Source organism: Pelmatolapia mariae, linkage group LG13 (assembly GCF_036321145.2).
Source record: "Pelmatolapia mariae isolate MD_Pm_ZW linkage group LG13, Pm_UMD_F_2, whole genome shotgun sequence".
NCBI lineage: Eukaryota > Metazoa > Chordata > Actinopteri > Cichliformes > Cichlidae > Pelmatolapia > Pelmatolapia mariae.
In genome coordinates, this window is record NC_086238.1 from 37,418,737 (window position 1) to 37,442,751 (window position 24,015).

Below are 24,015 nucleotides of genomic sequence, written 5' to 3' on the forward strand. Positions count from 1 at the left end.
CATGTATACCTTAGCATTCTGTGTGAACAGTGACATTTAGTCACATCTTGTATGCATGCTGAGGATTATGGCACAGATTTAACACTGAATCCACTGTAGAAAGATATTTTTACTTGAGTGAGGTGTCTTCCATGAAAAGTGCATTGTTGCTCCACTGCTCATACTCAACTCTAAGAAACTTATTTTGGTTGCACACCATTGTCAGGTTAACTGGAATCTTTGTCATGGTTGGTTAAAAACTTAGAACTCTCTCTTTCTCCCTCTGTCTTGCAGGACCTCCAGTAAGTACACCAGATGCTGTGTGTGACCTCCACATGATGAAGTGACTCAAAGTGATTATTTTTACATTTTGGTGACAAGTAGATGAAACGGAAAATCCCCTGGAACACATCTGCTGACAGTATACCTTGACTGGATATGGTGGTAATCTGTAGTTTCATTGTGTAACTTCTGCCTGTCCACATACTCTAACAGTACTGATGATAAAGGAGCTTAGACCTGTGGCCCTTGGCAGGTCTGTGCAGGAAAAGCTAAATGTTGGCAAATAGTTGAAACTGAAGCTTTGATTAAAAGGAAAACTCGTATGTTTTAGATAAAGAAGTATTTTATCACCCACAGAGAAATTAGAGCTTTACAAAGTCATGAAAAAACATGATTCCAAACAAGGAAAGAAGACTGAAATATTGCAAAACCACAACAAAGGAAATGTATAACACAATTAGCCACCGGCATAGGTTCCAGTACCAACATGACTTTGAACTGGATAAGCAGATGAAGATGGATGGATGTAATAATTACTGTTTTCAGCTTTAGCAATGTCTTAAACTACTTCTGTTGGTGTTACCTTTCCCCACTGTTCATGCATTCAGTAGCTTTCACTGCAGAGAATTGAAGCATAAACTGCACATGAGGTTAGTTTAGTGTCAAATGGTGAGACACCAAACAGAAGACAGTGATCGATTTCATGAGTTTTATTGTAAACACAAGAGTAACAATGAAAAGGCGGGGGTGTGTAGACTGGGACGTGGGCATGATGTGCAGAATCACTGACTTGAGACACTTCAACAGAGGCAGAGAGTAGTTAGATTTTGGGATGAAGAGTGAGAACCAGAGGAATATTGGAGTTGATGGCTTAATTGTAAGGCATTAACACCGCTGATTATTGATCAGTGACCACAGAAGAACTGCCTCGTCAGGCCAGGACTCTGCAGTCTATTTACACCTACAGACTAGTGGACACTCTTTCAATGATGAGGATGTACACATCCTGGACAGGGAGGAACGCTGGTTTGAGGGCAGAGTCAAGGAGGCCATTTACGTGAAAAGGGAAAGACCATCTCTGAATCAAGGAGGGGGCCTAAGGGTACATCTGTCACCATCTTACAATGCTGTGATTGCAGCCATTCCCCAACTCTCTGTGAATGGTACTCATGGACATTGATCAGTGTTCATGACAAAGTGCATATTAATGATCAATGACCTCACAGCCCATTGTTCAATTAGTGGGCTGGTTTCAGTCATTCTGCAGATGTACTGTTTATAAGGTTGGAAACCTGCAGAAGTCACTTAGATGGGTGACAAAACGCTACGTCCAGATGAACAGAATCATTTTTGGGGGATTTCCTTACCTGGATGACTGAGCATGCATCAAAACATACTAATAGGAAGGTTGGCTGCTCCAGTCTGCAAGCATTCATGTGCAAGACACTGAACCTTAAGTTGTTGCCGATGGATTCAATTGTTAATACAGTCCTGATCAAAAGTTTAAGACCAGTTGAAAAATGGCAAAGATTCATATTTTTCATGGTTGGATCTTAACAAGTTTCCAAGTAGAACTTCAACATGTAACAAGAAGAAATGGGAGTGAAACAGGCTGTTTTACAGCTGATCAAAGGTTTAGGACCACATGCCTTTAAAAGGCCAAATCTGTGCAAGAATGTGGATTTGTTGTCATTTTCTGTCAGGTAGTCACACTATCATGATGTTCTGATGGCAAAAAAATGTTCCCTTTTTGAATGTGGTCGGGTTGTTGAACTGCAAAAGCAGGCTCTTTCTCAGCACACCTTGCTGCTGAGGTGGGAAGTAAGACAGTCATTTGGAATTTCTTAAATGATCCTGAGGGTTATGGAACAAAAAAGTCAAGTGGAAGACCCAAAAGAATTTGGCCAGCACAGAGCCGGAGGATCCAATTGGCTCTCCGTCAAGACACTGGACAATCCTCGACCCAAATTAAGGGCGCTACTAGTGCCGACTGCAGCCCCAAACCATCAGACGGCATCTGAGACTTGAAGGACCTCAAAAGCAAAAAACGTCTTCAAAGGCCTTGTCTGTTTGAACGCTGCAGAACTGACCGTTTGGACTTTGTAAGAGAGCACCAAACATGGGACATTGAAAGGTGGAAGAAAGTTTTATTGTCTAATGAGAACAAATGTAACCTTGATGGTTCTGATGGCTTCCAACGTTACTGGCATGACAAGCAGATCCCATCTGAGATGTTCTCTATGCTCCACAGTGGAGGGGACGCCATAATTTCCTTCAGTTGAACAATGGAGCTTCAGGAGGTGCAGGGGCGTCAAGCAGCCGCTGGCTATGTCCAGATGTTGCAAAGAGCATCCTTCATGACTTAGGGCCCTCATCTGTGTGGTAACGACTGGGTTTATCAACAGGACAATGCTGCAGTACACAATGCAGCGACGAGGGCTCAGACCTCTACATTTGAAAAACCACGCAGTCACTTCATAAACACATGGCACAACATAGAAGAGGCACCTCAATGGGACAAGACTCGGCTGTCCATCTGCATCCAAAGGACAAAGGTCACTCTTTGAAAATGCCAGTGTTCACAATTTGGACAGAGAAGACAGATGGTTTGAAAGAGGAGTGAAAGAAGTCATCTATGTCCACTGTGAACGACCATCTTTGAACAGAGGGCGGGGCTTACGACACCAGCTGTCTGCCATCTATAATCTAATTTTTAGATCCCTTCGCAGATGCCTTAGCGTCCACTCACATCTTGTGTCAGCTGATCTCAACAATTCACATGATAGGGTGAGGCAAGGTCTCACAATGGTTTCATCTGAAACCTCTGCTGATAATAATCCACACCCTTTTCACATCTTGGCTCATGTGATAAAGCACATGATCAATAGTGGGTCAACAACCCTGATTAGGGGCAACTCCCACTAAGGCTAATAATCTGGGGCTCACCATCATTTGGTTTTAGAACTGAAGAAGCTTCTCAGATAAGAGTTGAAATGTCTTCGAGAAACTTAAAGAAGTCCAGTTGCTTTCTTTCCAAGCTCCTTAGATTACTATGACCTGGATGACTGAGAACGTACACATACATGAACAGTATTGTTCTGTTCAACCCTGTTGATTTTGAACTAGCTACAGATTATTTTGGTTCTGGCTCACAACTCTTTAATGGTGTTTTTCAACATTAATTGTGTTTTATAGTGCTTTTAATTACACTCTATAAACTCACCAACTTTCCTCGACATAGTTGTGTTTGTTGGGGAGCAAACTTACAAACATACAGTACATCACTTCAGAGTCACACTGCTAGTAATCAGATAGCAATCAGCAAGATTTATGTAAATTTGACAAGTTGAACGCATTCTGTACTGTACAGGAGACATGGCACGAAATTGGCTGTAGACCATTGTCAATCAATCAGGACGCAGAACACAATGCGCTGTAAAAACAAACAAACAAACAAAAAAAACAAAAAGCATGCAAAATTGCACTTAAAAAAATCTGCGAAACAACGAGGCCGCGAAAGGTGAACCAAGTTATAGCGAGGGACCACTGTATAGCTTTATTTTAGATGATACTTTTTACTCTTAATATTTAAGCCACTCAAAATTCCTAATGCAAACTGATCTTTCAAATCAATTATCAAATCCAACAAGTGTTCTTCCATCCAGAGTTACTAATGTGAGGGGAACAACGTCTCCTGTCCTCTTGTTTGTCACACACACACAAAATGTTCCTCTTTTCACTTCCAGCTAATTTGCTTTGTATTCTTTCTTTATTAGTGCTGTTCAAAAACCTTGATTTGAGTTCCGTTCCCTTTGTGAAAGCAAAATACACTTGACTTTTTTAAAATGTGCTCCCTCTTGTTCTTAGTCCCAGCCCAAATCAAATCAAATCAAATCAGTTTATTTATATAGCACTTTTCACAGGATAAAAACCACAAAGTGCTTCACAGTAATATAAAACAGAAATACATAAAATACATTAATAATCAAACATACAGCACAAATCTAATTAAAAGCCAATCTAAATAAATGAGTCTTAAGCTGCTTTTTAAAAGAATAAATACAATCAAGGCAACGTAAAGATGGAGGGAGAGCATTCCACAACCTGGGGGCCATCGCTCTAAAAGATCTATCACCTCTAGTCTTAAAACGAGTTCGTGGGACTACCAACAGCCTTTGATTAGATGATCTCAGGCTGCAAGAGGGAGTGTGGGATTCTAAAAGATCAGAAATGTAGGCAGGGGCATCACAATTCAAAGCTTTAAAAGTCAGTATCAAGATTTTAAAATGAATTCTAAAATGTACTGGAAGCCAGTGTAATGAACATAACACTGGTGTAATGTGCTCTCTTTTTCGTGTCTTAGTTAAAAGCCTTGCAGCAGCATTCTGGACTAACTGGAGACGGTCAAGATTCCTTTTGCTCAAACAAAGAAAAAGACTGTTACAATAATCTAAGCGAGAAGAAATAAAAGCATGAATAACCATTTCTAACTCAGATTTAGACAGCAAAGTTCGCAGTTTGGAGATGTTTCTTAGCTGAAAAAGGCAATTCCTAATCAACTGGCGAGAGTGTTGTTTTAGGGACATGGCAGAATCAAAGATCACACCAAGGTACCTGAGGCTCCGGTGAACAGATGAGCCAAGAGAACCAAGATGCTGTTTGATTAGAGATATCTGGTTGTCGGGGGCAATAATTAATGTTTCTGACTTCTCAGAGTTCAACTGTAAGTAGCTGTCACCAAGCCACTGTTCAATGGAAGCTAAACAATTAATAAAAGAGGACAGTTTATGGACTTCCATCGGCTTAAAAGAGCAATAGAGCTGAATATCATCAGCATAGAAGTGATAAGACACCTCAGGGAACTGCCTAATTATAAGTCCTAGAGGTAACATGTACAAAAGAAAAAGAATAGGACCCAGAACTGAACCCTGCGGTACCCCACATGTCAGATCCTTAGAGTGTGACATAAACTGATTCGCAAAAACACTAAAAGATCTGTTGGAGAGGTATGACCGAAACCACTCCAGAGCAAGACCAGACACACCGACTATGTCCCGGAGCCTGTTAATCAGGATGGTCAATGGTGTCAAAGGCAGATGTCAAGTCCAACAAAACCATGACTGAGGATGCTCCGGAGTCAGCTGACATCATAATGTCACTAGAGACTTTAAGTAATGCGGTTTCTGTTGAGTGCCTTTTACGGAAACCTGACTGAAATTTGTCATAAATTTCATTTTTCTAAAAAAGTGGTGAGTTGATCTGCAACTACTTTTTCCAGAATTTTTGATAATAATGGAAGCTTAGAGATAGGTCTATAATTCTTAAGCTGAGGTGGATCCAAACTGCTCTTTTTTAATATTGGCTCAACAACAGCATGCTTACAGAACCTAGGAACCACACCTGTTAAAAGAGAGGCATTGCATATCTCTACAATAGAGGGGCCAATGACAGAGAGAGCATTTTTGAAAAGCCCAGCAGGTAGAATGTCATTTGCACAAGTGGTAATTTTCATTTTATCCACCAGGAGTGAAAGGTCATGTATGGTCATTGGGTTAAACGCTGACAGTAAATGAGGAGGAGGTGGCCCAGAGACACAAACAGATGATATTGGAGAACCAATGCTCATACGGACATGATCAACTTTATCCACAAAGAAATTCAGAAACTCATCACTCTCAGATATAGAGGTCACGGGTACTGGGTGGACCACGGGGGAAACAATAGAGTTTATGGAGTCAAACAGTACCTTGGAATTTCTCTTGCTTGATGAGATTAACTGAGAAAAATATCCTGATCTGGCTGTTTTTATGGTTTCATGTAAGGAAACCCAAAGTTCCCTAAGGTGGAGCCTGTGAACTTCGAGTTTAGTTGATTTCCAAAGGCGTTCTACTTTTCTACAGATTCTTTTGACCTTCCTGACGTCATCATTTATCCATGGATGAGCTCTTTTTGAGGCAGCAATGACAGATTTCATAGGTGCCACTGAATTTAAAATCTCCAAGCAGTGATTGTTAAAACACTGTGTAGCAACATCAGCATCAGTGCAGCCACTGATCACATGAGGGTCCAACATATTAGAAAACTTCAAAGCAACATCCTGATTTATGAACCGCTTATGGAACATGAGATTAAAAGGTGGTGTATACAGAGGGAAGCTAAGACTAAAAGTAACACAGGAATGGTCACTCACTTGTATGTCCTTAACACAGACATTAGTTATGTCTAAGCCAAGGGAAAACACAAGGTCCAAGGTGTGGCCTTTAACATGGGTGGGTCCAGAGACATGCTGAATAAAATTAAAAGAGTCTGTAATGGATAGAAAGTCAGAGGCCATGCTACAGCTAAGATCATCCACGTGGAGGTTGAAATCCCCAATCATTAAGACTTTCTCCAGTTTAATAATGGAAGATAAAAAGTCCGTAAAATCTTGAATAAAAACACCAGCGGGGCCGGGAGGGCGGTAAATTAAAACACAATAAAATATATCTGAAGAACCAACCTTAAGAAGTTGTGACTCAAAGGAAGGGAAAAACTCAGAGTCCCTAGTCCTGCAAGCGAGATTGTTTTGGTGAACAGTGACCAGACCACCACCACGACGGTCCAAGCGCGGAGTCCCGATGAAGCGACAGCCGACCGGGCAGAGTTCATTAAGGTGGATAAATTCATTCTCCCGCTGCCAAGATTCCGTGATAAACATGAAGTCCAGACTATTACTGCTAAAAAAAGTCATTCAGTACAAATGATTTGTTGGCTATGGAGCGAGCGTTTAGGAGAGCGATCTGAAGCGGAGGTGACAGGCTGACGTCATCAACAGCTGATTGACGGGGAATTGACAGCAGACACCTGGAAAGAGGACGTAGTCTCCCGGTAACCCTAGCTGTGGAACTGTGGTCTTGTAGAATGAAAGGCCAAGGTGAAAACATCCCGCATCTCCAGACTAGACGCCGATCCAGGTAATCGTTCTGTTCGCCCGTGAAGAAAAGCCGAGTAGGCGGTAACCGATCGGCCTTATCCGCGTCCTGGAGGGGAACCGGTACCAAATACCGGAGACGTTCTCTACCATGGAGTGGAGGAAATCCCCTCTGTCGGGCGCGTTTCCTTTTAGCCTGGACACCAGACCTACAGCCCCTTCTAGACGACCTCCTTAACCTTGTTTTTGCTCCTTATTGTTTGGAGCTAAGAACAGGTACCGGTAGTCGGGAGAGAGAGGAGGGCAGACAAACGGCAGAGGGAAAGCCTGGTGGTAGCTCTGCCAGCTGTCAGAAGTTTTTTCCATACATATTTACATATTTATACATATATGCTGGGGTGGCTGTAGCTCAGGTGGCAGAGCAGGTCAGCCACTAATCAGAAGGTCGGTGGTTTGATCCCAGGCTGCCTCCTGGCTGCATGCCAAATATCCTTGGGCAAGATACTAACCCCATGTTTGCCTACTGGTGGTGGTCAGAGGGCCCGGTGGCGCCAGTGTCCGGCAGCCTCGCCTCTGTCAGTGCGCCCCAGGGCAGCTGTGGCTACAATGTAGCTTGCCATTGCCAGTGTGTGAATGTGTGTGTGAATGGGTGAATGACTGAATGTAGTGTTAAGCGCTTTGGGGTCCTTAGGGACTGAGTAAAGCGCTATACAAATGCAGGCCATTTACCATTTATTTTGATACTCAACAATGTATGTGAACTGTAGATCCGAGTAGCAAATAGAGCTTCAGGATATAACACAGATGAGATGACAAGATAAAATACAATATACTGAAGCAGTCGACGAAAACACGGAGCAGCAACAGCAGCCAAGCCGAACACAGGCGCCATGTTGCCTTGTCCTTGATGTGTAAATAAATAAAAGCCATTGTATTCTAGTTCCTCGTGATTTGTTTTTAATGAAAGTCACTATGCTGGAAACCTCTGCTGTAGCTTGGATTAGCTGAATAATAAGATGAGCAAGGGCAGTTAAGGAGATCTCAGAGGGCTTTGTTTTGCAGAAGCATGAAAACTATAAGTTCTTCCAAAAACAACCCTTGCATGAGACTATGTGGTGAAAACTGTTGTTTTACATGAAAACTTATGTTCATACAGTTAAACTTTTTTTTAAAAAATTCATTGAATGTTGTGATGTTAGTGCATCACAGGATACTTTGTGCTGTCAGTGAACAGGCCAAAATAAATTATTCCCATGTCGTAAGGTAGTAAACAGCCCCTCCAGTCATTAATACTGATTTTATTCTGGCCTGATTAAGTGCAGGTGTCTTTCATTGTGTTAATTTTATCTGTAAAATGTACTCTTCTTGTCATACTAATTTTGTCTCATGCTTTTTTCAGGGTCCTCCTGGACGAGCAGGCTTTCCGGTAACTTTTGTTTTAACCTGTCTCTTTGTGTGTCCTCATGCACAGTATTGATGTGTGAGTGATGGAGTATTAACATCTCAGCTGCTAGTTTAGAACGAAATGTGCAAATTACTACTTGTTGTTGCTTGTTGATTTTGTCACAGTTTAGTGAAACTTTAATGAAAATCGAGATAATAACACACCATTATCTTAATAGTCTTTAAATAGTCTTTAAAGGACTGTTTCCCAGAAATCAGGATTTGAAAAGGTTAGACTACCAACTTGTGCACACCCTTACAGAACTTGGAATACAAATACACCAGTACAGTTGTACTATTGCAGTGAACTTTGCAGTTTTTATCACTTCTATGATGAAAAGTTTCAGAGATGTAAGTACAGCAGTTGAATAGCACACACACCCTAACAGTATCCATTTGTAACACCATGTGCTGTGATTGCGCACCTGTCCAGCTCTTGGTCTTTTTGATTAAAACATCCAGTCTCCAGCGCAAAGCTTAGTCTTAATGTGTCATACACATATGGAAGTATGGACATGCATGCATGTATTTTCTGTTAGTATATATGCAAGTGTGAGTTTGTATGTACTGTATGTAACTGACTAGGAAAGGCAGAAACAGAGTGTACATGACCGTTGCAGCAATCACATTTCCCTCTTTGCAAAACATGAATTGGATGAGATTTTACCAAACACCCAATTCACCTCACTTTACTATAATGAATCTTGTACTCTGTGGTTCCAGCAAATAATCATGTTGGGCACTTTAAAGACTCCAGGTGCAATTTTGGTGGTGCCAGATTCTCCCCAAAGCCCCGATTTAAATCGGGACCTTGAACAGGAATTATTAACAAGCGTTATTGCATTGAATAGTTGCAGAATCATGCTGTCAGCTCACAGCTAAGTCAGAGAAACAGTATTGTTTTTTTGTTTGTTAAAGTTGCGAAAAAAACAACAAAACCCAAACACCTAAGTTAGACGGCAAAAGGCAACAGTGTGTCTTTATGTCATTGGATGAACATTTAGTAAATATAAAATTACTACACTCTCATCTTGGAACAATCAGACTTTATACTATACACATGTAAAAATCAATTTAGGAATCAAAGCCCTGATCTGAAGCTAATACCTGGCTAATCACCCAATCATTCCTATCTCAGGTGGTTTTCAACCCGTTCCCTTACCGTAACACTGTCTGGAGATATAAGATGGAAAAGTGTAACAAAGTAACAGGGGCTACTAACAACTTTCTTCTAATGACATAAGAAATTACTGCAACTTTCTTCCATCGTCTTTCATCTTGAATTTTGCAGTGTTGAATGAGGCATGATTATTTGATAATTATTTGATTGTTTTTCACAGTAATCTTCTTTCTGCTCCCATCATTTGGGCATGGCATGTTGAATTGGTTATTCTGAATAACAAAAATGATCATCTTCCTTAAAGGAATACCATGACATTAAAAAATTTAAAAGCTTTTGTAGCAGTACATGTGAGCAAAGCATTTAAGCACTTTTAAATTTGTTATTCTATTTTCTAGTTTTGGCTTCCATTAGGATATAAATGTGCTAACATTCGTCTCACTAACATGAACCAACCATTGTTTCTATAACGCATCAGTAAAAAAATGAGATTAGCGTAGTTCCTTGCAAATGAGAGAGCTGCAGAGACAATAAGTCTGAATGCCATGGTATCCCTATAGAACATCTTATTGACTCCTGTTCCTTCTTAATTTGCATTGGACATTAGGGTGGCAAAGGAAGTATGGGAATTCCTGGGAGAATGGTGAGTGAATTGGGTTCATGCATCACCAGCACTTTAGTGATAGTTACATTCAAAAGCTCTTACAACACAAATACAAAAGGATTAATGTTACAGGATTAGATTACAGTTATTTTGAACAGTATGCATTAATACATAAGTAAATGATCAGTACTGTGATAACAAAGCTTTCTTGAAGTTCCTTTGCTAGCATTTTGAATTACAAGCCACCCAGGGTGTAAGAAACATTGAAATCCTTTGTCTAAATAGGAGTACTGATAGCGTAATGAAAACACACTAGCTTAACTCCGTGCTGCCTTGATCTTGGCCTCTAGTCTCCTTCTCCATGGAGGGTACGGCTCCTTGCGGCTGTTTGTCTTATAGCCAAGCATCTCAGTCATCACTGCTGTCGTGGTGTTGATTAGCTGGTTGGTTTCCATGATAGTCGAAGGAGCGATTGTCCGTAATGCTGCATTCACATCTTTGAGGAAACGTTCAGAGGGGACTTCATGTAGTCTTGGTAATCGACCATGGAGGGTCCAGGTTTCAAGCTCAGCCATGGTCCCATCTCTCAGATTAGATGTTCATGCACTCGCACTGAGTTTGGTACCCAATCCTAGAGTGTGGGGATGGTGATATCCCCCCCCCCTTACCTCAGGTTCTGGCTCCCCGTTGCTGTTGTACCTCATCAATTTCTAGTTGTGATAGCAGTTGTTTCTTCCAGATGTTGGAACACTGAGAAACTAGTCTTGCCGTTAGTCGAGATGTTGGGTGTAGAGAATTAGAGAATTCCATAGGTCCCATATCCTCTGCATGTAACCCCTTCTGCTTGGATTGCTTGCGTGATAGCTTTCCAACAGCCCTGTGTTCTTGCACCAGATTATTGGAAAACTGTGCAGAAAATATCAAAAGTAAAAATAATTATTATGCAGAAAACTGTTTCCCATCACTGTTAGCTGGATTCATTTTAGTGCATATATTTAAGGTTGAACTCATTCTGTTTAATGGTCACCATCATATTCTATAAATGGTGCGGTGGGTGTCCTGTGACGACCACATATCTATGAAAAGTTGTTCATGAGATCAGAAACACAGGTCTGCATCCTGATTTTTCAAAAAGTCGATTAAAAATAAGACAAATCAATCAGCTCAATTAAAATGGTTGAATAGTGTGTGACATAGTTAACAGGGGGATTCAAATATGAGTAAAAAAAATGAAAGTGGAGTGTTGGCAAACAGCTGGTTAAGCCCATTACATTCAGTCATTCTCATAGATGCTAATCCGAAAGTGCTGCTGACCCTGCACCTGCTCAACTTGCATGATTTATTAGACTTTTATTAGAATGGCCAGAGTTGCTGTCCCCTCTCCATCATGGTCAAAATTTTACTTGCTTATATAATAAAGGAGTTATAAATAACTTTTTCACGCTCCATCCTCTCTTTATCACACATGTTGGCCAAGGTAATTAACAAGAGGACACTCATCTATTACCAAGCTAAATCACTGAAGCTGGTTTACTTCCTAATGCTAGCTGTGTTTCCATACGACGCCTGGCTACTAACTGATGTCAGAACAGTGAAAGCAGACCGGCGTCACTGTGTTCTCCCCTCATGTCACCATTAAAGGCCAGAGGTTTATCCACATTTGCAAACCACCAGAAACTGCTGGTCTCTCAGCTTGCCCAGCTCCAGTCGCTGTTAACGGGAGATGGACAAACCGTCAGAGACAGAGACAACTACACTTTGCTATGAGATGAAATAAGCTTTCAGTGCAAATTATAACTTAATACACAGTAATATAATAGTATAACTTAGTAGAAAAGTAGCATAGTAGCAGCAATACTATAATGTAGCAGAAATGATATGATTTAGCAGAAATACTACATGATAGTAGCCAACAGCAGCCTCAAGGCAGTAATGTAAAGGATGGATGCACATATTAATTGACAGGTGAGGAGTTTTATGACAGTGCTGTCTGAGATTGTTTATTTGTAGATTTGACAGGGAAAGAAGACAGTGATGGAATGTATTACATTACTTTGAATGCAAGCTGTGCAATCACTTCACCCTGGAAAATAATAAAAAATTGAAAAAACTAAGTGTACACACACACACACACACACACACACACGAAATACAACAGCCCGTTATTGTCGTAGTACATGAACAATGAAATTATAGTGGGTGCTTCATACCAACTGTGCTGGAATAAGATATAAATAGTAGACAGTTGGAATAATTAGCAAATAGGAGTAATATATACAGTCAATGGGGATAAATGCAAAACCAGAGAAATTCATACAGAAATAAGAGAAATGCCTGTTAAGAGGCTGTTTGTGAGTTTGGAGGTGTGGGACCTGATTGACCTTAGGTACCAACCCGAGTGCAGCGGGTCAAACAGGTGGTGGGCGCGGTGTAGGGCTCACCTGTGATGCTCCTGTTTTCCTGAGACAGGAGGAGCTGGCGATGGCTTCCAGGGGTGGAAGAGGGCAGACAGTGATTTTGGGGGCAGTGTTAATTACCCTTCCTGTTCTCAGGAAAGTCATATATATCACCTTCCTCCATTTGACTTACATATACAGTAGGTTCCCTTTAGCTCTTTCACCATCACCACCTCCGTCACTAGTCCTAAAGATGCTGCATGTCTCGAACCCTCTCCATGTATCTAACACTGGTTCCTCTCTCTCTCTCTCTCTCTCTCTCGCTCTCTCTCTCTCTCTCTCTCTCTCCTTGTGTCTCTCCCCCCTCTACACACCTACTTGCATGTGACTGTGTCTGCTGTGTCTGATCCCAGGGCTTAAAAGGACACGCAGGGGAGAAGGTAAGTTTAGGAACACATACCATTAGATGGTCCATATACAAATGTAGTTATTCAGCACAGTTTAAAAAAAAAAAAAACAACTTGATTAAACTTTAACTAAATGTTGGAGCTTAATCCTGAAATTCTATTTTTACTGTTGACTTCTTTGACTTTGCTCATCTGTGATTAACACGGCCTGATTGCAGTGAAATATAAATAGACTTGGCTAAGGTGTGACTCAATGGGTGGTAGAAGTAGTGGTTAGAGGTGCATAACTGTGCACTTCATTGTATGAACAGGGATTTGGATCTCTATTTTTCAACAGCATGTGGGTCTGTAAATGGTTTCCCACCCTGGTTAGATCACCTGAAGTCTTTACACTCTGAAACACCCAAGTAACAATTTGTTACGCAGGCATCTGAAAAGTCTAATTTAAGACTCCTAAGTCTCTCCCCCAACTGGGGAGACCTTTATACAGGCAACAGCAGAGTACATGACAAAATTCTAGGGTGCTAAATTAGCTCACTTGGTAGAACAGGTGATCCGTGTGCCACGAGGGTCAATGCAGCAGTTGAAAAGTTCTCTGCTCCTGAATGCTGTATTCTGTACTATGCTGGATACTACACAGTTTATTTCAAATGCTGTTCACTCAGCAGAAGTAGAAGATTTAATAGTTATTACCCCAAATATTTATATTATTATGTTATTTATATTATATTGGAGAAGAGAAGAACAAATGCCAGACTGGTGACCATTATTCCAACTGCTATAAGTCTGTAGGGTTTTAACATTAAACACACTGTCTCTAAAGAGGCACAGTGTCAACAATCAAAATCTTCCAATCTGTCAGATGCAGTTTATGAAGAAACAGCTGATTTACAGATTTGTTCTCATCACTCTAAATTCTTGGCTGAAATGTGTAACAAAGGGGAAAAGCAACAACACATACCAGAGAGTCAAATGTGGTTGTTAGCCAATACATTTTTTAAATAGTCAGTCATTAAAATATAATTTTAACCTTGGATTGCCATACACAAATCGTAACCTGATCATCAGGATCCATAAAGTGCGGAGAAGCAGACAATGGAGTGGCTACTTTATGGCTCACAGTGCGAAATGTTTATCTTTGTAGGCTGAGGATATACTTTAGTAGGTAATGATCTGTGTTTCATCTCTTCCCGTACCTGTCAGGACAAACAGAATGAAGGAATACCAAAATTATACACGCAGACGTTACTGCATGTGATCTCTTAAAGCCACAGCTGATGGAGAGTGATCTTTGTGGGATTAAAAAAATGTATTTAGATTGAAATAAGATCTATATTCCATTTGTCTGCTTGTGAGTGAACAACAATTGGTTTTGTTTTCTCCGAGTGGGTCCTGGTTTTGGTTGAAATTCAAACCCTAACCTGTGACTTCTCATGTATCTGTACAAATGAAAACCTCTGACTTACCAAAGCGGGAGCACACCAAGGAAGCAACAGAAAACAACCTCAAATGAAATGAAACCTCTTTTTCAATCATTACTTTTACCTTCTGGTAAAACGTGAAGTACTCTCTGAAGATTTACTAGAAGATGTAAACACAGCACTAAGGACGATACCAACTGCGACCATCCAATCAGCTAATCAACACCACGGTAGCAGTGATCTGTGAGATGCTTGGTTACACGATGAAAAGCCACAAGGAGCTGTTTCCTCCATGGAGAAGGAGACTAGAGGCCAAGATCAAGGTAGCATGGAGGGAAGTTAGCAAACTTTTGGAGCTGCAGAAAGGTGTAATAAAGAAAAGATACCTAAGAAGTACAAAGTCCTTGGAAACTGCCAAGGAAAGACTCACAGCCTTGTCCAGCCACTTGAAGAGGTACACTAGAGAGCTAGAAGGCAGGAGGATAAACCAGGTCTACTCCACAGAACAATCTAAGGTGTACTCTCAGTGGCAGGGAACAATATGAGAACAGCACCACCAAGGCTGGAGACGGAGCAATACTGGAAGAGCATATGGGAGAAGGACCCAATCTATAATGACAATCCACAGTGGCTAGTAAATCTAAGAGACCACAGTAAACTCCCTGAAGAGTCCAGTAGGGACCACAGTGGCAGACATCCAAGAAAGGGTATGAAAAGTTGGACAGCATCAGGCCCTGACATGATTCATGCCTACTAGCTGAGGAAGCTGACGGTACTCCATGAGCTGCTGGGAGCACAAATGGACCAGCTGCTAGTTGATGAGAGACATGCAGAAGGGACCAGTTCCATCCAACTACCGACCAATAACCTGCCTATGAACTGCACAAGATCAACAGAACAATAAGAGCCTTCATCAGTAATGGGGATTCGGTGAACAACACTAGAGGTAGGTAGGGCTGGGTGATATGGCCCAAAATTCATATTATATTCAATTCAATTCAATTCAATTTTACTTATATAGCGCCAAATCACAACAGCAGTCGCCTCAAGGTGCTTTATATTGCACAGTAGATCGTACAATAATAGATACAGAGAAAAACATATCTCGATATTATTTAGCCAGATGGCAATATACGATATATAGCTCGATATTTTTTTAAAGCCATAAAGTAAGAACAAAAAGAGAGGTGCGCAATTTCTTAGGGTGCAGAGGAGGCATCCCCCCCCTCTGTCCCCTTCTGGCTGCCTCTGCCTCAATTTTATCTCACAACTTAGACATTCACATTACTCACACTCTCATAACACATACATATAGGATCTTGGGGGTGGGCTCACAACACGGACTCCAAATTACCATCAGGGTGTACACCTCACCCCTGGCGTCGTTGCCCACCTCTCAATTTTAAATACACGTAGACATTGAGGGCTAGCAGGAGGGGCTATGCGCTTACCTGCTGCTCTCTGGCAGGTAGCTCCATGCCCTCCTGGGTTTTAATTGCACCTTAGAACACATATACATCAACACTACATATGAGCGGGTAGAGGGAGGTTTGGAGTCTTCTCACACCCCCGGTCTCTGCGGCCTGCTGGAGCGGGGGGGCTAGGAGGAGGAGTTGGCCGTCCGACTGGGGTCTGGGGTGTGGGGCCTCCCTGCTGCTGCGGAGTCGGGGCAGTCTGCTTCTCCCCACTGCAGGGAAAAGGGTAACACCACCTGGGTCTGGGTGCAGTTTCCCCCTCCAGGGGCAAGGGTACCTAGACCCGGTTCTTAGAGTACGCTTGGGGAGTGTGATTGTGTGTACAGCGTCTCTTTATGTCTGTCTCCACGTTGGTTGAGTGTGGAGTAATTGCCTATGAGAGCATGAGGGTGGGAATGGATGTTTGTATTTGAGTGTGCCTGTATGTCTGTGTCTATATGTCAGGTTGGGTATCAGACGCCACCTCTCTGGGGACATCTCAGGCCCTCCAAGGTTTGGAGGCCTATCTCCCCCCACCACTTCCCCTGCCGGTGGCAGACGCCCTCAGACATCGATGCGTTGGTGGTTCTTTGTGTCCGGGGGTGGGCGTCCGGGTACACACCGGCTCACTCCTTGGTGGCTGCTTATCGGGGCCTGGAACCTGGGGCTCGCTCGGGCCACTTCGGGGGTGGGGTGCCCTCGGCCTCTCGGCCTGGGGCTCGGTCACTCAGGCACAGCTGGCTGCCGGCGGAGCTCACGGGCACGTCACTGCAACCCCCCCTGGCTTCTGCTCCGCGGCTGCTGAGTGATCCCTCATCTGGGACTCTCCTCAGCTCTTTCTGGGACAGTGGCGCGGCTGCCCCTCTGTTGGTCTTCCTTGGTCTCTTGTGTTCTGGGGGCCTCTGGATGTCTGGAGTTTTGATCTCCTCCATACCTGCTTCATGCCCTGGAGGATGGGTCTGTGGCCCCCCCACACCCTCTAGCAGATCATTACATTAAGGAACCTTTTAAATACAAGCGCGCTCATGCTCACAGGTGTACACACAGGTGATCACACACACAAACTACACCCTTTTTGGCTCCTACCTCAAAGCACACTGTGCGCTGTCGATCTTACGTGCTGCACAATAATGTTTAATATTAAGTATGTAGTGTTATATTCCCATATATCATTGTGATGTTGTTTATTCTATTACTCTCGTTTTCTTCTGCTTGTTTTCTTTTTTCTTTCTCAACAGGTGATCCAGGTGATCGATATATGTATTTTTTGTCTGCTTATTTTGTTGGTTTTTGTTTTTTGCCCTTTATCCCCGTCCCTCTTCTCCGCTGTTTTTTTTTTTGTTTGTTTGTTTTGTTTTTTCCCCCCTCTTTCTTTCTCCCTTTTCTTTTCCCCTGTCCCGTATCTAGCAAGTAAAAAAAAATAAATAAATAAAATAAACAATAAAAGGTAAATCAAATGGACCATTACGGCAAGGCTGGGATGGTCCATTTGGTAAAGTAAATCTGTTGGGCATCTTTCTTCGCCTTTAGACAATAATTCTGATGGCAAAAGAACCAAACGGGACAGGTTTAAAAAAAAAAAAAAAAAAAAAAAAAAAAAAGAACAAAAAGAGAGTTTTTAGTCAAAGCTGTGTCCCAGATCTCACACAGGCACTTTTATTAACATACAGCATAGATGTAAATAAAATAATTACTCAGAAGTAAATTATCAGCATTTATTAAATAATAATGATCCATAAATAAAATAAAACAATGTTGTTTTGTGCATAACAAAAAGCTCAATATCACGTTGAAGCACAGTGCGTGTTACTAGGCTCCTGACCACGGTAGCCGTAATGCTCCAACAATCCATCAAGCGGTGCAGCTTCGTAACTTACCAAAGTCGTACTAAAACATTGTTTGACAGATTGCTGAGCCCCGTGTACCACATAAAATCAGTTCGCGGTCAGTAAGAACAACCAGAATTCATACATAAGGCGCACTGTCGATTTTTGAGAAAATGAAAGGATTTTAGGCGGCGTCAACACGTTAGCCCGGTTAGCTCGCTAACCCGTTGACGCCGTCCAGCCCCACGCACGGGGCGATCCACGGTAACTCGTTAATGGAGATTTGCCTTTTTTTTTTTTTTTTTTTTTTTTTTTTTCCCTGTCCCATTTAGTTCTTGAGCCGTCAGAATTGTTGTCTGAAGACCAACAAGGATACCCAATGGATTTACTTTGCCAAATGGATCATCGCAGCCTTGCCGTTTTGGTCCATTTGATCGACCTTTGTTGTTATTATTTATTTTTATTTTATTTTCAGTTGTTACAGACGGGACAGATATGACTGGGGGATAGGAAAGGGAGAAAGAAAGATGAAGGAAAAGAAAAACAGAAGGGAAGAGGGACAGTGAGAAAGGGCACTTAAAAAGAGAAAGAAAAAAAAATCTCCTGGATCACCTGTTGAGAGAAAAAGAAGAGAAAACAAGCAAAAAAAAAAAAAGCAACATACTAAACACAACACCATCGCATTAATCTAGCTAAGTGTAAACAGCAGTAAATACTAAATATTCAATGTTGTTGTGCAGCACGCAGGACCGGCAGCGCACAATGTGCTTGGAAGTAGCAGCCAATAAAGGTGTAGTTTATGTCTATGAACAGTGAACACCTGTGTGCACACCTGTGTGGATCAGCACGCTTGTATTCAAAAGGTTTCCCCATGTAACGGTCTGCTAGAGGGTGTAGAGGGTCATAGCCCCGTCCCCCAGGGCATGAAGCAGGCATGGAGGAGATCCAGGCTCCAGACATCCAGAGGCCCCAGAGTGCGAGAGCCCAAGGAGTACCACCGGAGGGGCATCCGTGCCACCCTCCTGGGAAGAGCTGAGGAGATCTCCAGACGAGGGGTCACCCAGTAGCCACAGAGCAGAAGCCAGAGGGGGCTGCAGTGGCATGCCCGCCGGCCCTGCCGGCAGCCAGCTGTGCCAGAGTGAACCGAGCCGCAGGCCCAGAGGCCGGAGGCCCGAGGGCCCCCCACGCCCCGGAAGAGGCCTGACCGAGCAACAGGCGCCAGGCCCCGCCAAGTAGCCACCGGGAGTGAGATGGTACATACCTGAGCACCCAGCCCTGGACACCAAGAACCACCAACGCACTGACCCCTGAGGGCATCAGTCACCGGCAAGGAGTGTGGTGAGGGGAGATAGGCCTCCATACTTTGGAGGGCCTGGGAGTTCCTAGAGAGGTGGAGTCTAAGACCCGACCTGACATATAGACACAGACAAACAGGCACACACAGACACAAACATGCATTCCCACCCTCATGCGCACATATACAAATACTCAGCACTCACCCAACGTAAGGATAGACATAAATGGACATGTACACACAATCACACTCCCCAAACATACTCTATACCCCAGGTCCAGGTATCCTCGCCTCCAGAGGGGGAAACGGCACCTAGACCCAAGAGATGCTACCCTTTTCCCCGGGGTGGAGGCAAGCAGACCGCCCCAGGCTCCGCAGCAGCAGGGAGGCCAATTGGACGGCCAATACCTCCTCCCAGCCCCCCCGCCACGATGGCCAGCAGAGAACGGGGGTGTGTGAAGACCCCATACCTCCCTCCTCCCGCTCATGTGTAGTGTTGCTGCGTGTTGTTCTAAAGTGCATTTAAAACAAGGGAGGGCATGGTGCTGCTGCCAGAGAGCAGCAGGTGTTAGCACGGCCCCTCCCGAGAACCCTCAATGTCTACATGGATTTAAAATTGAGAGGTGGGCACCGGCGCCAGAGGTAGGGTTGAATACACAGACCTTCCTCTGGACGCCGTTAACGTGCCCACCCTCAAGGCCCTATATATATATGTGTTATGAGAGTGTGAGTAATGTGGATGTCTAAGTTGTGGAATAAAATTGAGGCACAGGTGGCCAGAAGGGGACAGAGGGGGGGGGGGAATGCCTCCCCTGCACCCTGGTGACACACCCGCACCCCAAGGCCCTACCTGTGTGGGTGGGTGTGGTGGAGCGGGAAGAGGGAGGCAGCCGGGGATGTGGAGGAAACAAAGGGAGGGGCAAGATGCTCCTCCCTAGGGCCAGCTCCCCCGCTGACCCCAGTAGGCACCCCCGTCCTCTGGCATCCACCAAGGCAAGGGACCCCAGGCCCATCCAGACCGGGGCCTACGGCAGCAGCACCGCCAAGCCCCACAGGACCCGGGGCAGCCCACCCGACCCCACCACAGAGGAAACTGTACCCACCCCAACATTCAATCATCTCCCAGACTACACAAGACAATAGACACTCAGGTTAAGTTTAGTGGAAGTTTAAGTTTAGGGAAAAAAAAAAAAAATGGAGATTTGCCGTGTTAATGCAGTTATGGTGTTAATATCATTTTAACGAGATCACTGCTACCAGCACTAAAATAGTAATGTCCAAATGTTTAGTTTTTACCGACCAGCTCCTCTTTGATAGCTGCCGTGTCCGTCTTGACGTTGCCTGCAGGTGAAGCGATGGGCGAGGGGGAGTTGTGTTCAGTGAAGGAGAGAGGCGAGGCAGAGTAACGTTGCGTAAAGACAAACGTGGACGAAAGAGAGGCAAACTAGTGGGTCCACAAGTATAATTATAACGTAACATAAACTATATCAATATAAATGATATTGTCACATCTCATATCTCGTATAAAAATATATCGATATATTTTAAAACTTGATATATCGCCCCGTCCTAACTAGAGGCCAACACCACAAGTAAAAATCAATTGAGGGATCTACCAAGGAGATGCTCTGTCTCCGCTGCTCTTCTGCATAGGCATGGACCCCTTTGGTGAGATCATTGATAAGATTGGCTACGGATACCGACTATGGAATGGAGCAGTTGTCAGCCACCTCCTGTACATGGATGACATTAAGCTGTTTGCCAAGAGTGAACAAGACATCGATTCACTGATCCACACCACCAGGATATACAGCAGCAACATCGGAATGTCGTTCGGATTGGAGAAGTGTAGACAGATGGTAACGAAGAGAGGGAAGCGGATTGCACTACCAGAAGGCAACACTGCAACATAGAGGATAGCTACAACTACCTGGGAATCACACAGGCAAATGGCAACCACGAAGAGGTCACTAGAAAAGCTGTAACCACCAAGTACCTGCAGAGGGTCAGGCAAGTCCTGAGGAGTCAGCTGAATGGCAAGAACAAGATCCGGGCTATCAACACCTACACCCTGCCCGTGATCAGGTACCCTGCTGGGATAATAAGCTGGCCAAAGGAGGAGATAGAAGCCACTGACATCAGGACCCTCGTCTTGATTCTTCTATCTCCTCCTGACCATACGTAGAGGGTTTCACCCAAAATCCAGCACCCTGAGGCTGTACGCTAAGTGAAAGGAAGGAGGCCGGGGACTAGTGAGCGTCAGAGCCACTGTCCAGGATGAAACAACAAACATCCACGAGTACATCAGGAAGACTGCCCCAACTGACTGCGTGCTCAGTGAATACCTCAGGCAGTACAAACCCGAGGAAGAGGAGGCGCCATCATGGAAGGACAGGCTGCTGCACGGTATGTACCACCGGCAGATAGAGGAGGTGGCTGACATCCAGAAATCCTACCAGTGGCTGGATTGAAAGACAGCACAGAGGCACTAATCATGGCAGCACAGGAACAAGCTCTGAGCACAAGATCCATAGAGGCTGGGGTCTATCACACCAGGCAAGACCCCAGGTGCAGGCTGTGTAAAGATGCCCCAGAGACAATCCAGCACATAACAGCAGGGTGCAAGATGCTAGCAGGCAGGGCATACATGGAACGCCATAACCAAGTGGCCGGCATAGTGTACAGAAACATCTGTGCCGAGTATGGCCTGGAAGTCCCGAGGTCAAAATGGGACATGTCCCCAAGGAAGGTGGCGAATGACTGAGTTAAGATCCTGTGGGACTTCCAGATACAGACGGACAAAATGGTGATGGCTAACCAACCGGACATAGTGGTGGTAGAAGGAGGAAGATGTATGTGATAGTGATAGACGTAGCGGTTCCGAATGACAGCAAAATCAAGAAGAATGAACACGAGAAGCTGGAGAAATACCAAGGGCTCAGAGAAGAGCTGGAGAAGATGTGAAGGGTGAAGGTAACAGTGGTCCAAGTGGTAATCACAGCGCTCGGTGCAGTGACTCCCAAGCTAGGAGAGTGGCTCCAGCAGATCCCAGGAACAATATCCAAGATCTCTGTCTAGAAGAGCGCAGTCCTAGGAACAGCCAAGATACTACGCTTGAAGGATAGACCGCCCGCAGGATGTAAAACAGTGTTTTCTAATGAGTTAAAAGGTTGAGCTACAACAGTAATTATCTAGAGCTATCTGTAAAACACAGTGGAGGCTTTGTCATGATTTGGAGCTGCATTTTAGCCGCTGGTGTTGGTGTTTTCAATTAACCTATCCCCACAAAGTGCATGTCTTTGGACTGTGGGAGGAAGCTGGAGTACCCGGGGAGAACCCATAAACTCCACACAGAAAGACCCCGGCCTCATGGTGGAATTGAACTCAGGACCTTCTTACTGTGAGGCAACAGTGCTTCCCACCGTGCCACCGTGCTGCCCATTGATATAATTGATATCAGTGGGTATTATATTGATATAATTATTCAACACAAAAAAGTTCAGTCAGTTTTTGATTCAGCACGCAGTACCATCGGGAATGCATGCGATTGGCAGCCGTTTTATATTTCTATGTCCAATGTCATTGAACAGTTTTGTGGCAAATAGAGAGTGAACCCAGATGCAGGACTCAGCAGACAGAATTAAACTCAAAATCGCAGCTTTATTTAGCTTCCAACTACTCAGAGCCCCTCCTAGATGGCCAATCTCCTCGCCCCATCTCCAAGGGAGAGGCCAGCCACCCTTTGTAGGAAGCTCATTTCCACCGCTTGTGTCCGCAGTCTTCTTTGTTTACCTACCTCAGTGACCTAACCCTCGGAGATAGACGAGTTGTCCCTCTTGTCCCCAGACTCTCCTTCCTCCATGGAAGATGGGCTAGTGGGATTAAGGAGATCCTCAGCAGCGCTTCACCCACACATGAATGTAAACATTTCTTAAAACCAAAGCAGCAAATAAAGAGAGAAGAACAAAAACACTGGATCAAAGATCCAGGACCATGACAGTGACAGTAATCCCACACTGCAAATGTTTTTCTAAATAGAAAAAAACACAGTGGAACATGATCAGTGGCAGAGTACAAAAAGCAGTAAAAGAACTGGAACCAGAGTTAAGGAATGTCCTTCAAGAAGTGAGGAGAACTATTCCCTAATGCTATTTAAAGAAATTAGAAGGAAGAAGATTGTGCAAGAGATACTTGCAATTACTTATTGAACTATTATCTCTCATTTTCCTAGCAAAATATGAAGAAACGAGGTTGCTCTTCATGTAGTACTGCACATTTTAATACCATTCTTCCATTAAGTCTAATCACTTATAGAACCCTTAAATAAGGATCAGGAGTTAGTTCAGTAGCCACAGGTGTTTACCCACTATCACCAAATTTAAACCAGCTTAAAATTTAAACCCCAAGTAACCAGACATTGGTGTCACATCAGCTTTACATTTCTTTAAACATTTAAACATTGTATGTGATGAATTGCTGTAGCCATTTACCTTTTTGTTGAATCCCTCTGATAATATTTATAGATGTGAGTGTTAGAGGAAGGAATCCCTTTTCCTGTCTTTCTGTCTGTTCATAGGGAGCACCAGGTGAGCCTGGACTGTCTATCATTGGACCAAGAGGACCTCCTGTAAGTGTCTCTCCCTAGAACTATGAACCCTTTTACCTTTATTCACATCTGCTTGTCTATGCAGCAAACATCTTTATTAGCTACTGTTGTAGAACTCATCACATCAGCTTTGTGGACACCAACAGACTTTTCAGCTCTATTAATTAAACTAGACAATTCCTTACTTTTCAGGTTTGTGGAGTACTGAGCTCGGATTTATGTAGGCTCGGCCAAATTGTCTTTATTCAAGACTGAGTCACTGCTCCATGACAG

At 43.6% G+C, this 24,015-nt stretch overlaps 1 protein-coding gene across 1 annotated transcript in view; it reads left to right on the plus strand.

Moving 5' to 3' along the window:
• Window positions 1-276: 276 nt before the first annotated feature.
• col13a1 (collagen, type XIII, alpha 1) overlaps window positions 277-24,015 on the plus strand; it is an 81,749-nt gene continuing 58,010 nt past the window's right edge. The window contains exons 1-5 of the mRNA XM_063491134.2: window positions 277-281; window positions 8,571-8,597; window positions 10,342-10,377; window positions 13,148-13,174; window positions 23,713-23,763. Of these exons, the coding sequence (XP_063347204.2) occupies window positions 10,357-10,377; window positions 13,148-13,174; window positions 23,713-23,763 (99 nt within the window). The 5' untranslated portion in view covers window positions 277-281; window positions 8,571-8,597; window positions 10,342-10,356. The remainder of the gene's footprint in view (window positions 282-8,570; window positions 8,598-10,341; window positions 10,378-13,147; window positions 13,175-23,712; window positions 23,764-24,015) is intronic.